This window comes from Bos javanicus, chromosome 10 (genome assembly GCF_032452875.1).
Source record: "Bos javanicus breed banteng chromosome 10, ARS-OSU_banteng_1.0, whole genome shotgun sequence".
In the NCBI taxonomy this organism is placed as follows: Eukaryota; Metazoa; Chordata; class Mammalia; order Artiodactyla; family Bovidae; genus Bos; species Bos javanicus.
In genome coordinates this window covers 15,146,445-15,160,492 of record NC_083877.1, presented here as the reverse complement: position 1 = coordinate 15,160,492, position 14,048 = coordinate 15,146,445, and the positions used below count along the sequence as shown (strand labels likewise).

Sequence of the window (14,048 nt, the reverse complement as noted above, 5' to 3'; positions counted from 1 at the left end):
GAATGGAGTGCAGAAAAAAAAAAAAAAAAGAATCGAGTGCAGGAAGTCTGCCTCCCCAAGGAAAAAATGAGAGCTGAGGATGTGTTCAGTTCAGTTCAGTCACTCAGTCATGTCCGAATCTTTGTGTTACGATCAAGGCAGGAGTCATCTCCCATTAAGCACCTTAGTGTGAGTGAAAGTGGCTCAGTCATGTCCAACTCTTTGCGAGGCCAGAATACTGGAGTGGATAGCCTTTCCCTTCTCCAGGGGATCTTCCCAACCCAGGGATCAAACCCAGGTCTCCTGCATTGCAGGCAGATTCGTTACCAGCTGAGCCACAAGGGAAGCTCACCTTAAGCACCTTAAGGTGGTCGTAAAAAGAAAAGTGTGAGTCATTGACCTGGTGGTGACAGGTCCCAGCTGTGAAACCTTAACCATAGCCCAGTCACCTCCAGTTTTGTAGTAGCGAGCCTCTGCCGTTCATGCAGAAAGGGCTGAACCAGAGGAAAGGAGAAGCACTCATGTTGTCTGTAAGTCTTCCTGAGTTTCTGAACTGAGTCTACCAGCTGTGACGTTATCACCAATGCAGCCTCAGACCCCACTTCTCCGTGAACTAAGTTGTCAGTGGGCCTCTCTGTGGTGGGAAGGTCGTTCCTCCTCCCAGAAGACCCTTCATGAGGCCCAACCATGGTCCCTCCTTGGGTGGGAGTCTGGAGGGAGCGCCTTTCTGCTCCTCCTCTCTCTGGGGGTTCATCCAGCGAGGGCACTGTGGGGGATCTCTGGAAGATTCCTCCCTCTGTGCCCCAAGGGAGATGGGGAGTTTGGGGAAGGAGACCGGGAGGCCAGGCTCTCCGCCTCCACACTGGGGAAGCTGATGGACTTCCGGCCCCGGGCCTTCAGGGAGGCTCTCTAGCTTTCAGGGTGGCCTTGCCTGCTGGTCAGAGCCACATGGGAACTGCAACCACAGCCAGCAGGGAAGCAGGAAGCTCTCAGCACTGCTTAGAGCTTTGAGAGTCAGGCCTCGCCTGCCCCCAGGACATTCAGCCCCCAGGACCCTCCCATTACCACTGTCCCTCCTTCCGGGAACCCCAAACGCCTGGGGTCAATGAGAATACTCTCAGTAATGCCGCTGAGGGCTCAGCTTAGAAGAAACCCTTGCTCCACCGCACAACGCTAAGCCTGCTCTACCCTTGTATTTTTGTGATTGCTCTGAATTCACAGCCGTTAGCCACCCTCCATGCGATATCCTGCTCTCACCTACCCCACATCCCAGAACACCTTTCCAAGTGTCAAAGATGTTGTATCTAGAACCAGTTTCCCACCCTACTGCACCCACACTCCCGGCCACTGTGAGTTGGCTTCTGTGCATCCCGCAGCCACTCTGAAAGCAACTAGTGGAACCCGAGACACAGTTACCCACATATACACAGGCGTGCACACAGGCATGCACACACAGCAGAAGGAGCCACTCATTCCCCAGAAAGCACCCAGGAATTGCCAGCAAGGCCTGGCACCCATCTAAAAACAGGGATCCAGTCTCCAAATCAACTGGCAGGAAGTAGGACTCTCGGCTTTGCACACCTGCAAGGGTCCCACTTTCAGGAGGGTTGTCTGAGGACGCTGCACCCAGAGCTGGGTGCTCGACTGGAAATTCACAGGGACCAGGCACTGATCCCGAGAACATGGATTGGAGGCCTTTCCCAAAGAGCCCCTGGGTTTCCGTCTTGTTCTCTTTTGAGTGGCATACGTGTGTGGATGCAGAGAAGCCTGGGCACTCCCCGCTTTGGGGCTGCAGGAATCTCTGAGACCCCCTACCTGCATGCCCTGAGCAGAGCAATTCCTTGCCTCTGCACAGCCAACCCTTCAGTTTTTGGTGGACCACTTAGCAGGGCATTCTGGTAATGAAGAGGACATTGCCTGGTCCCCAGAGAGACTACTGGTGGGGATCAGAAACAAAGCCAGCCCAATATAAAAAGAAGCATGGCTAGGGTTTGTTCTCTCGCCTCCCTGCTCCCCCATGTGCTCACCTGTGGGGAGAGTGAAGCAGGCGATGTGCATGTTCCAGGTCAGCGATGCCTTTTAGTGACCCCACCTGGCTTCTTTCGATGCCCTCCAGCAGAGGGTGGGCGCAGTGAGTTCCCTGCACCGTCCACCAGCCCCTTCCAAGCCCTGCCTCTTCCAGGCCTCCTCCTCAGCTGAGCCTGGGAACCACCGTCTAGAACTACCATCTGCTCAGCCTGCTCTGAATGCTCTCCTTTCAGCAGCCCACCCATGCTGCCAGGCCCTGGCGAGGTCTGCCAGGCTGCGGGGTCAGAGACCAGCCTGTTTCCTCCCATGGCAGGGTACACAGTCACATCGGTCGTGTCCTCCAGGCAGGGGCGGGTGTACGTGGCCGGAGCCCCCCGGTTCAACCACACAGGCAAAGTCATCCTGTTCACCATGCACAGCAACCGGAGTCTCACCATCCACCAGGCCCTGCGGGGCGAGCAGGTAACGCAGAGAGGGCTGGGGGTGGGGCCGACAGGCGGGACAGCTGGGGTGGCGAGGCTGGGAGGGACTGCAACTCAGCTCATCCCTCACAGGACTGCCCCCAGATCCAGAAACATCCTTCCTGGCTAGGGGGGTATGCCTTCTTTATACCCACCTTAGAGCTGATGCTCCCTCCCCAGACAGCCAGATCTCAGACCCTGCTGCTGCAACGAGAACCTGGGAGAACCCACGGAGCCCTTGTCTCTGGTGCACTAGCCAGACCTCTGCCCCCGACCACCAGCATCTCTCTGGTCGTGTCTAGAGTTCAGGGCTCTAGCAGAGGCAACATCCAGGCTATGACTTCCCAGCTTGGGCTGACAAGGCCCCTAGGCATCTGAAGGGGCACTCATGTTCCTCATGCCACCTTGGTGCTACCAGAAGTGGGAGGAGTCATGCCTCTGCCCACAACAAGGCCCCAGGGGTGCACCAAGATGCCAACTTCTTTCCTTCCCTGGAACGGGCATGATGCAGAACGGTACAACTGCCAATATCACAGCACCCCCCAAGACGTGGTGGGCAGTCTCATGTTAGAAGGTCTGAATGCACGGGGGAAAGCTATGATTAAAGTCAGGGATAGTGAAAAGATCAGGAAACAGGGTTCTGATACAGGTTTTCAATAGCCCAGGAAAGCTGTGGTCCTGAGAAGCAACACAGCTTTTCCAAGGTTATTGGGGAGATTCACTGGGTAAAGCTCAGAATCCTGGACTCTTGGTGGGGCTGCCTACTTTGTGCTACCTCCTGACCCCAACGACCCCCACACAAGGCCTTCGCCCCTCCTGCCTGGCAGCATCCAGTATCCACGGCACCCTGCGCTGAGCTGAGCCCTGTCCAGCTCCTTCCTGTTATTCTTGGCTTGCCCCTGGTGCTCCAGAGCCTGGGAACAGCCCTGCTTCCTGCCTCTTCTACTGCCCTCGGCCATGAGGACACGCTCTCGGCCAGGTCTAACCTCAGTCCCTCTAGCTGCAGGGAGCCATCCTTTCACCGTCCCTCTTCCCATCCCAAGGGCACCGGGGACCCGGGCGCTGCTCTGGTCCCAGCCTCCACACTGCCTGCCCATACCCCACCCAGGGCCGGCCCTCAGGAATCCAAGGTTAGACCTTGAGAGCCGGAGGGAATTCGCCGAAGAATATATGACATTTTTACTGCCTGGATCTGCCTCCAACATCCAAACAAGAAACCGCAGCACTGAAAGCAGCTAAGTTAAGTGGATTCCAAATCACCGTGACCCATATAGCTGAGGCCACATGTTTAGACAGTCTCTCTCCGCCTCCCTCTTTGCTCTGTCTGCCTCGTAATCATTCTGTGTAGGCACATCTCCCCCCTCCCCATACCGTGTTTATAATTTCCTTTTTCCCCTTTTCTGTATTTTTTTTTTTCATTCTCCTCAGTTAAAAGTTTTTAATGCTTGAGGATAAATTTCTTCCGAAAACACCCCAAGCCGGGAAGGGAGAATCATGGGCTTGGGTGTCAGATGGATCAGAGTTCCAACCCAATTTGGCGGTAACCGGCCTTCTGACCTTGGGTTAGTGACTCAAATTCTCTGAGCTTCAGTTCCTTCCCTGTGAAGTAAGGACAATGATTTCTCCCAAGACAGCGTGAGGCTGTAAATTGCCTCACGCAGGGCCTGTCCTTGGGAAGGGCTCCTTTTCTTTCCTGACCAACCCCTTGCTCCTATAAACATTTATAGAGTACCTCCTGTGTGCCAGGCACAGTGCCCAGGCCTGGACAGAATGAGACAGGAGCAGCACCCACTGTTGGGGGGCGTCTGTGGAGGGAACCAGTGCTAGGGGGGAGGAGGACGGGGCTGGGGGAGAGCATGAAGAAAGGGACCCCACGGCAGGGGATGGAGTCGGGAAGGCCAGGGATGTCTTTGAACAGGAAGTGACCTGTAGGATGATAGACATGACCTGGAGAGACGGGAGGAGAAAAGGGTAGAGGCTAAAGAGAAGTATGTGCAGGGGAAGCTGGGAAGCCTGCCAGAGCAGGGGGCTTTTTGAGAAGAGAAATCACTTCAGTGATTTCTGAAAAAAATCTGACAGTGAGAGAAAAAATTTCTGACAGTGAGAGAAATCACTGTCAGGGGGAATGTGGGAGCCAGAAGGTGGGAGCCAGAGGCTGGGGAGGCGGGGAGGCCAGTCCAGGAGGGTCACACTGCAGTTTGGACATTCCCCCCCAAAGCAAGGAAGGGGCATGGTCAGCTTCTGGAAGCCACTCGAGCTCCCCACAGGGGTGGGCTGGAGCGCCAGTCTGGAGATGGGCGGGGAGGGGGTCCTTCCTTTGGAAGGTGCCTCTCCTGAGGAAGAAGCATCAGAAGAGGAGGGAAGTAGATGGATTTGGGACATGTTTGGCATCCACCAAGTGGACTTGTGGGGAGACTGCAGGTGGGAGAGATGGGAGTGGAGCCAGGAGGACCCTTAGGTTTCTAGCTGAGTTGGAGGCATTGCACCCAAGGCGAGAGAGGAACACAGTAAGTGCTCAAATACTGAGAAGAAATCACAAGTCACCACCCAAGGTGCTAAGCCCAGTTATTTGGAAAATAAAATATTGAAAATGAGTTAAATGTCCAACAGAGGACTGATTAAACACGTTTGGCACATGCATAATTTGGAATGTTATACCATATAGTCAAACCTATGGCTTTTCCAGTAGTCATGTATGGATGTGACAGTTGGAGCATAAAGAAGACTGAGTGCCAAAGAATTGATGCTTTCGAACTATGGTGCCAGAGAAGACTCTTGAGAGTCCCTTGGACGGCAAGGAGATCAAACCTGAATATTCATTGGAAGGACTGATGCTGAAGCTCCAATACTTTGGCTACCTGATGCAAAGAGCTGACTCATTGAAAAAGATTCTGATGCTGGGAAAGATTGAGGGCAAGAGGAGAAAGGTGTGACAGAGGAAGAGGTGGTTGGATGGCATCCCTGACTCAATGGACATGAGTTTGAGCAAACTCCAGGAGACAGTGAAGGATGGGGAAGCCTGGTGTGCTGCAGTCCATGGGGGTCACAAAGAGTCAGACAGGACTTAGAAACTGAACAACAAAAGTTAAATAATGGAAAGTCAAGTGGTGGTGGAATGGTTAAGGAGCAAAGGGTTGGCGGGGGTGAGGGCCCTCATTCTTTCAGCAGAGAGTCTGAGTCAAAGGCTGCCCACTGGTAAGGGGAGGCCTCTCAGCAGGCCAGCCCCATGCCCCTCCCCCATCCCTGTGCCGCAGATAGGCTCTTACTACGGGAGCGAGATCACCTCGGTGGACGTGGACGAAGATGGTGTGACTGACGTCCTGCTGGTGGGCGCGCCCATGTACTTCAGCGAGGGCGGAGAGCGGGGCAGGGTGTACGTCTATAACCTGAGACAGGTACGGAGCGCGGATGCTGGCCAGCTTTCCAGGGGCACCTGACGCATGCCTTGATCAGGTGTCCATGAGGGAAGCTGGGAAGCGGAGGCCAGCGCATGCCTGCAGACTGGAGAGGAGAGGAACCGCCTCTGCCCTTGGGTTTATGTAGCGGGAAAGAAACAGAGAAACACAGAGGGGGATGGTGCAGGCCAGAGTGGGTCATGACCCTGAGAGCCCTTGCCAAGCCCCCTGAGCCTTTTCCTGCCCCTGATTTTGCAGGACCGGTTTGTTTACAATGGAACGTTGAAGGATTCCCACGGTTACCAGAACGCCCGATTCGGCTCCTCCATCGCCTCCGTTAGGGACCTCAATCAAGATTCCTACAACGATGTGGTGGTGGGGGCCCCTCTGGAAGACAACCACGGGGGCGTTCTCTACATCTACCACGGCTTCCAAGGCAGCATCCTGAAGACGCCGAAGCAGGTGCCGCCCCCCACCCTAACCCCCAGAATGAATGGAGCTAGAACTTGGAGTCCTAGTATCTCATTCCCTGTCCTCACCCAGGAAAGGATTGCCATCTGTCCTAGCTCTACCTGCCTCAAGTTGAAATTAGTCTCAAGACCTTCCCGTCACTCCTGTGGATACCCTCTCCCTGCTTAACTTCATCTCCCAACAACAGCAATAACAAAACCCCCCAAGGACCTGAATCCCGCTGGCCCTCACATGCTTTCATGCAACTGACTACATGTGGAGAAGACCTGGGGCTTCCCTAATGGCTCAGTGGTAGAGAATCTGCCTCCCAACACAGGAGACGCTGGTTCGTTCCCTGGTCCAGGAAGATCCCCTGGAGAAGGAAATGGCAACCCACTCCACTATTCTTGCCTGGGAAGTCCCATGGACAGAGGAGCCTGGAGTGCTAAAGTCCGTGGGGTTGCAAACAGTCGGACACAGCTGAACAAATGAATGGAGAAGGCCTATTTGGGCTCCTCTTCTCTGGAAATGCCTCAGGATAGAAACAGTGCTATACCCAAAAGTGAGCCATCCCAAGCGCCTTCCCCTCAGGGTCATCACTTTTGCCTGTTTTATTAGTAAGCTAGCCTAATATACCACACTTAGAGATAGTGATGGGTTACCTGCCATGTAATGTGTGTTTACATCCCGTGGGGAATTCTTTTCTTAAATAATTGATGTACAATATTATATGTTGCAGATGTACATCAGAGTGGTTCACAATTTTTAAAGGTTATATTCCATGTATAGTTATTATAAAATATTGGCTATATCCCCTGTGTTGTATAATATATCTTCATAGCTTATTTACTTTATACATAATAGTTTGTATCTTTTATCTCCTACCCCATCTTTCCTCCTTTTCCCTCTTCAGTGGAGAACCCTTTTATGACACATTATTTAATCCAAAAGAATGACTTAATGGTAGAAATTTCAGGTTCCAAAACAGACCAGGAGAGGAGATAGCTTTGGGCTGAGGAAGTTTCCTGATAATTTCAGACAGACTGTCTCCAGGGCTCCCAGTTGTGTTTTCTCCTTAGGGTGCCCACACCCAGCTCTTTCCTTCTGCTTCCTGCAGAGAATCCCCGCCTCAGAGCTGGCTCCTGGCCTCCAGTATTTTGGCTGCAGCATTCACGGGCAGCTGGACCTCGATGAAGACGGGCTCGTGGACTTGGCAGTGGGCGCGCTTGGCAATGCCGTGATTTTGTGGTTGGTTCCCCCATTTTTCACAATTCTTGGGCTCTCTTGAGGGTCCTGATGGATACAGGCTTTAAAAGACACACTTTAGACTCTTTGTCTCTTGTTTTTAATCACTGTCGGCCAAATTCACCCTGTTCTTATCCCGTTGTGACTATGAATTTCCTTTTTATGGATTCACTGTAAGTTATTTTGAAGTCCAAATCCCTCTTCTCAGTAGGGTTCAGAGATTTTAGAGCTATTTAGTGGCTAAAGGGAGAAGGCGATGGCACCTCACTCCAGTACTCTTGCCTGGAAAATCCCATGGACGGAGGAGCCTGGTAGGCTGCAGTCCATGGGGTAGCTAAGAGTCAGACACAACTGAGCAACTTCACTTTCACTTTTCACTTTCATGCATTGGAGAAGGAAATGGCAACCCACTCCAGTGTTCTTGCCTGGAGAATCCCAGGGACGGGGGAGCCTGGTGGGCTGCCGTCTATGGGGTCGCACAGAGTCGGACACAACTGAAGCGACTTAGCAGCAGCAGCAGCAGTGGCCAAAAACCCCCTTAGACTTTTTCCTACAAGTTCTGATTACTGGGGCATTTCTCCCACTTGGCTTCTCTTAAAGGGACAGGCTGAGGATATTCTCCTCAGCTGGGAGGATTTCCTTCTCCCCTAGTGTGAAAGATTTCTTTCCTCCAAATCCCTTCTGACTCCTGGTTTCCTTTCTCAGGATCTCATTTCTGTACCAGTCCATGGATATTTGCCATGCATTTGTACTTGGGGTCTGTGTTAAGCAATGGTCTGCAACTTTTAAAAAAAAAAGGTTTTCTAAAAGTCCATCTATTCTACTGAGTGATGTGTCAGCTACTTTTTTAGCCAAAAAGAAACTTTAATTTGAGCTAATTTTATATATGTTGATACTTTTATTATAAATACAATAACTTAAAGAAAATTTGTGAAATAAATCACTCATAGTTTCATCACCTTAACATTACCACTATTAATATTTTGGCATTTCCCTACCATTCTTTTACCATCTGCATATAATTTTATACAAGTGCAATCACATTTTCATACAACTTAAGAAAGATGTTAAACAGAGATAACTGATGACTTCACGGGGAGAATCTTTAGGTTCTTGGTCCTCAAGAATATTACATTCCACTCAGGAAATGTCTTAGTCCAGGTTCCCTGGAAAACAGAGCCTGAGGCAAAAGCTTGTGCGTCTGCGCTGCTGTGGGAGGGACTTCAGTCTCAGAAGCAGAAGTGAGGGTCCAGGGGAACTGAAGCAGGAGAGGAGGAGAGGGATTCGAGAGGAAAGTACCTAATGAGCTGCAGACTCACACTCTGGGCAGCTCCCTGCTCCAGCATCTCCAGAGAGGCAGAAAGAATACAGCCTCTGCTTTCTGCAACAGCCCCTTAGGGGAGCAACGGGGAGCAGTGTATCTGCGAGTTCCTTGTGTCCCCCCAGTGCCAGGCCCAAGTGTCAGCTGCCCCACACCTCTGGGCAGCACCGAGGAAGCGGGGTCTCTGCAGGTCCTGCCCGGAAGTTGCACTGGCACCACAGCCTATCAGGTGGGGATCTTAGGTCTTTGGTAGAGACAGCAGCTTGGGCTAAATGTATTCACTGCTTTGGTTCTAGCCAGGAAGCAAGACAGGTGAACAAGGCCCAGGTTAGGGGGTAGATGTTGTCTCCCAAGTCTGTGGGGCAATACATAAACTACGTTCTTTACAGGAAACAAGATAAACATACAACCAGAAGAATCGGTCCCACAGAGTGGATTCAATCAAGCCCTAGCTTGTGATGTCTAAACCTGAGTGCTACCTGAGTGCTGCTGAAACTGTGGGCTGAAGCCCTCTAGGGAAAATTTAGAGTCAAACTCCCTGGATCTCAAACATGACTGCCATTAGCATCACCTGGGAGCTTTTAAACCTCTCATTACCCAGGCTTTACCCTGACCACTTAAAATAAAATTTCTAGGTCAAGAACTCAGGCATTTAAAGAATCTCCAGGTGTTCGCTTCCAGTAGGCACCTAAGTCTGAGAACCACTGATAAAAGCCATTATATTTACACAGCATTTTGCAATGTCAAAGGGCATTCTCACTTACGTACTTTGATTCGCACAATTCCCTGTCAGAGAGATCACGTGGTCTGTCCAGTAGGAGCCAAGACTCAAACTTACCCTTCTCACTCCACAGCACAGAGGCGGCGCCATCCCCCTTTCACTAAGAAGAGCAGGGTATTAGCACAGATAATCATGCTACAACTCTGAAGCATGTAAAACTCACTACACTTGTTTCTGTTTATATAAATGCATGGTTTGGAGAGGCAATAGTTTCCTTCCCTAACTCTATTTGACTTAGTCAATACGAGAGTAAATTCGTATTTCCTTGACTGCCTGGATGGGGCAGTGTTGGGATGGGTGGATGAGTGGGGAGTCTTAGAACTGTGAGTCGTTTTCTCCTTTGGCTGCACATTGGAATCACCTGGGGTGCTTTAACACGCACGTTCTCCAAAGTGTGGTCCAGGTAGCAAAGGCACTAACATCACCTGAGAGCTTGCTAGAATACCAGGCCTGCTTTTTAACAAGATCCCTAGGAAATGTGCAAATATACTGAAGTCTGAGAAGCATTGCTTTACGACATGTTGATGCTGATTCTGGTTTGATTTGACAAGGAGAGCAATTTGGGGATCAGGATTTTTTAATTTTTATTTTATAGTAGAGTATAGTTGATTTACAATGTTGTGTTTCAGGTGTACAGCAAAGTGATTCAGTTATACATATACATATGTCCATTTTTTTCAGAGATTTTTCCCATAGAGGTTATTACAGAATATTGAGTAGAGTTTCCTGTGCTATACAGTAGGGCCTTGTTGATTATTTTATATATAGTACTGCTGCTGCTGCTAAGTCGCTTCAGTCATGTCCGACTCTGTGCGACCCCACAGACAGCAGCCCACTAGGCTCCTCTGTCCCTGGGATTCTCCAGGCAAGAACACTGGAGTGGGTTGCCATTTCCTTCTCCAATGCATGAAAGTGAAAAGTGAAAGTGAAGTTACTCAGTCATGCCCAACTCTTAGCGACTCCATGGACTGCAGCCTACCAGGCTCCTGCATGTATGGGATTTTCCAGGCAAGAGTACTGGAGTGGGTTGCCATTGCCTTCTCCAATATATATAGTACTATATATATGTTAATCCCAAATATTTCCAGTTTATCTCTCCTCTCCATTTTTAACGTTTGGTAACTGTAAGTTTGTTTTTAAAGTCTGTGACTCTGTTTCTGTTCTGTAAATATGTTCATTTGTATCTTTTTTTAGATTCCACATATGAGTGATATCTTATGATATTTGTTTTTCTCTGACTTCACTTAATATGGTAATCTCTAGGTCCATCCATATTGCTGTAAATATCATTATTTCATTATTTTTTATGGATGAGTACTATTCCATTTTATATTCCATACGTATATGTATGTACGTACACCACATATTCCTTATCCGTTCCTCTGCTGATGGACACTTAGGTTGTCTCCTTGTCTTGGCTGTTGTAAACAGTGCTGCAGGGAACACTAGGGTGTGTGTATCTTTTTGAATTATGGTTTTCTTTGGATATATGCCCAGGAGTGGGACTGCTGGATCATGTAGTAGTTCTATTTTTAGTTTTTTAAGGAACCTTCATACTGGTGTACCAATTTATATTACCACCAACAGTGAAGGAGGGTTCCATTTTCTCCCCACCCTCTCTGGCATTTACTGTCTGCAGATTTTTTTGATGATGCCATCCTGACCAGTGTGAGGTGAACCCTCCTGGTAGTTTTGGTTTGCATTTCTGTGGTAATTAGGGATGTTAGACATCTCTTATTGTGCTTTTTGGCCATCTGTATGTCTTCCTTGAAGAAATGTCTATTTAGATCTTCTGTTCATTTCTTGATTGTGTTGTTTTCTTTTTTGATATTGAGCCGCATGAGCTATTTGTATATTTTGGAGATTAATCCTTTGTCAGTCACTTCATTTGCAAATATTTTCTCCCATTCTGTGGGTTGTCTTTTTGTGTTGTTTATGATTTCCTTTGCTAGGCAAAAGCTTTTAAGTTTAATTAGTCTCATTTGTTTGTTTTTGTGTTTATTTTCATTATTCTAGGAAGTGGATCCAAAAAGATATTACCGCAATTCATGTCAAAGAGTGTCTTGGCTATGTTGTCCTCTAACATAGGAAAACATCTTGAAATGTTTTCACAGGAAAACACAAATCTTAAATTTGCGCGTCTTTAATCCATTTTGAGTTTATTTTTCTATATGGTGTTAGAGAATATTCTAGTTTCATTTTGTTTGCATGTAGCTGTCCAGTTTTCCTGGCACCATTTATTGAAGAGACTGTCTTTTCTCCACTGTATATTCTTGCCTCTTTTGTAATAGATTAATTGACCATAGGGATTCCGTGGTAGCTCAGCTGGTAAAGAATTGACCATAGGTGTGTGGATTTATTTTTGGGCTTTTTTTTCGTGTTCCATTGATCTATATTTCTGTTTTTGTGCTAGTACCGTGCTGTTTTGATTACTGTAGCTTTGTATTGTAGTCTGAAGTGAGGGAGCCTGATTCCTCCAGCTGTTTTTCTTTCTCAGAATTGCTTTGGCTATTTGGAGTCTTTTGTATTTCCATACAAATGTTAAAATGTTTTGTTCTAGTTCAAGCATCAGGAGTTTTTAAAGCTCTCCAGGTTACTGTAGTGGACATGCAGGGTTGATGTGATGAGGCAAAAGGATGTCAGTATGGTCTGTAGCAAGCATACCGCTAGGAAAATGACAAAGGGTTGCCTTGAGGGGCTATGAGATTACTTAGCCTGCCCTTCACTACTTGTGCACATTTTTGCCCAATCCTGTGACACCAGAGCCCCTCTCTGCAGGCCCCACCACCTCCTCACCCTCCAGTGGTGGTTTTAGAGACCCCATTCCATCTGGCTCTCCACCTTCCCCCAGGTCCCAGCAGGCCAGCCTTGCACCCTGCCCACCCCTGCTTCTCTCCCTCCTCCTGCAGGTCCCGCCCTGTGGTTCAGATCAATGCCAGCCTCCACTTTGAGCCATCCAAGATCAACATCTTTCACAGGGATTGCAAACGCAGCGGCAGAGATGCCACCTGCCTGGCTGCCTTCCTCTGCTTCACGCCCGTCTTCCTGGCACCCCATTACCAAACTGCAACAGTCGGTAAATCCGGCCCCTCCCCACTCCCCCAGCTCCAGTCTCTCCCCGGAGGACTTTGTGTTTCCTCTGTTTCTAAATTTGGGCTTTTGCTGAAATGGGTTTTGAGTGCCAGGGTCACACCTAGAGCCACGTTTGATGACTTCTAGATGTCCATTCAGTGCTCTCATTCCAAAGGGCAGAGAGGGGGTCTCATGCCAGGGAGAGGATGGCAGTGAGCAGCAGTGACCAATGTGGGAGAGGCTGGGGAAGGTGGAAACAGTCAGAGATAGGGTTTGAATCAGAACAGGAGACGAGAAGCAGTCTAATAGCTTAGGGTGTAGAAGCTGTGAAGTCAGATTCCGAGAAAGAGTCAGACCCATGAGGGATCTGAAACAGGGTATCAGGTGGATAAAGACCCAAGTAGCAGTGGTTTCTGCTCAAAGTGAGCTTGAGTCCACAGCAGGACAGTTTCCTTCTGAGGGTCCTTCACTCTCTTCCAAGGCTGGGATCAGACACTGGCTTGTGACAGCCCTGGGCCCAGTCATCCCCAGAAAGTGGCAGCTGCAGGTTCTAGGACCAGACTAGGCCAGTGCAAGAAACTGGGACCACAGAGAGCTGCTCAGCCAAGGAGCAGGACCAATCAGATGACTTAAAAAGGGGTGTTCCAGAAGGAAGATGAGAACAAAAGCAAGCCTGGGTGGTGGTGTCCTTCTTTCAGCTTCTATGAAAGGAGAATAATACCAAGGACCTGGCACACCCAGAGTGCTGCTGTGGTACCAGAGAAGGGGCTGGGCTTTTCTTACATTTAGCAAAAGATCAACCCAGTTGAAAGAGAGGGGAATGCAGTCTTTAACCTCAGAACAGTCTTAGGTTTGAGAAGCTGGTGGGCAGGGCCTGGCCAGTCCTCCCTAGTGTGATGGGAACTGCCACCTGCAGACACTCAGATCCAGGCCCAACAGGATCCCAGAGCAGAGGGTGAGACCTGGGAAGGTGACAGGAGAGGGCAGAGCTGTGTTGACTCCAGAAGGGGCTCAAGTGGGGGCATCACCATGACACCCATACTGTCTCCTCGCCTCTTCCACTGCGTTCACTCTCCCCTCCATCTCCTCCTCTTTCTTTATCCCTTCACTGCCAATTCCATCTCCCTTTCTCCTTCTTCTGCCTCCCTCTTCTTTTTAGTTCCTTCCTTTGGCTTTTCTCACTGTACTGCTTGCTCTCCATGTGGGAGTTTCCTGCCTACATTGAGCCTTATGAGGGGAGAGGAGTAGCTCTTCCTTGGCCAGCCTGGAGGGCTTCCTGGAGGAGGCTGACTTTCCGAAGGCTATTTGTAAAGGGA

The 14,048-nt window shown here is 49.6% G+C and overlaps 1 protein-coding gene across 2 annotated transcripts in view; it reads left to right on the top strand.

Annotated features, from left to right (window-relative positions):
- Positions 1-14,048, top strand: part of ITGA11 (integrin subunit alpha 11) — a 132,082-nt gene that overhangs the window by 94,884 nt on the left and 23,150 nt on the right. For both annotated transcript variants that reach the window (XM_061430184.1, XM_061430185.1), the window contains exons 12-16: positions 2,321-2,469; positions 5,723-5,863; positions 6,122-6,325; positions 7,431-7,561; positions 12,570-12,736. In XM_061430184.1, coding sequence (XP_061286168.1) covers positions 2,321-2,469; positions 5,723-5,863; positions 6,122-6,325; positions 7,431-7,561; positions 12,570-12,736 — 792 coding nt within the window. The remainder of the gene's footprint in view (positions 1-2,320; positions 2,470-5,722; positions 5,864-6,121; positions 6,326-7,430; positions 7,562-12,569; positions 12,737-14,048) is intronic.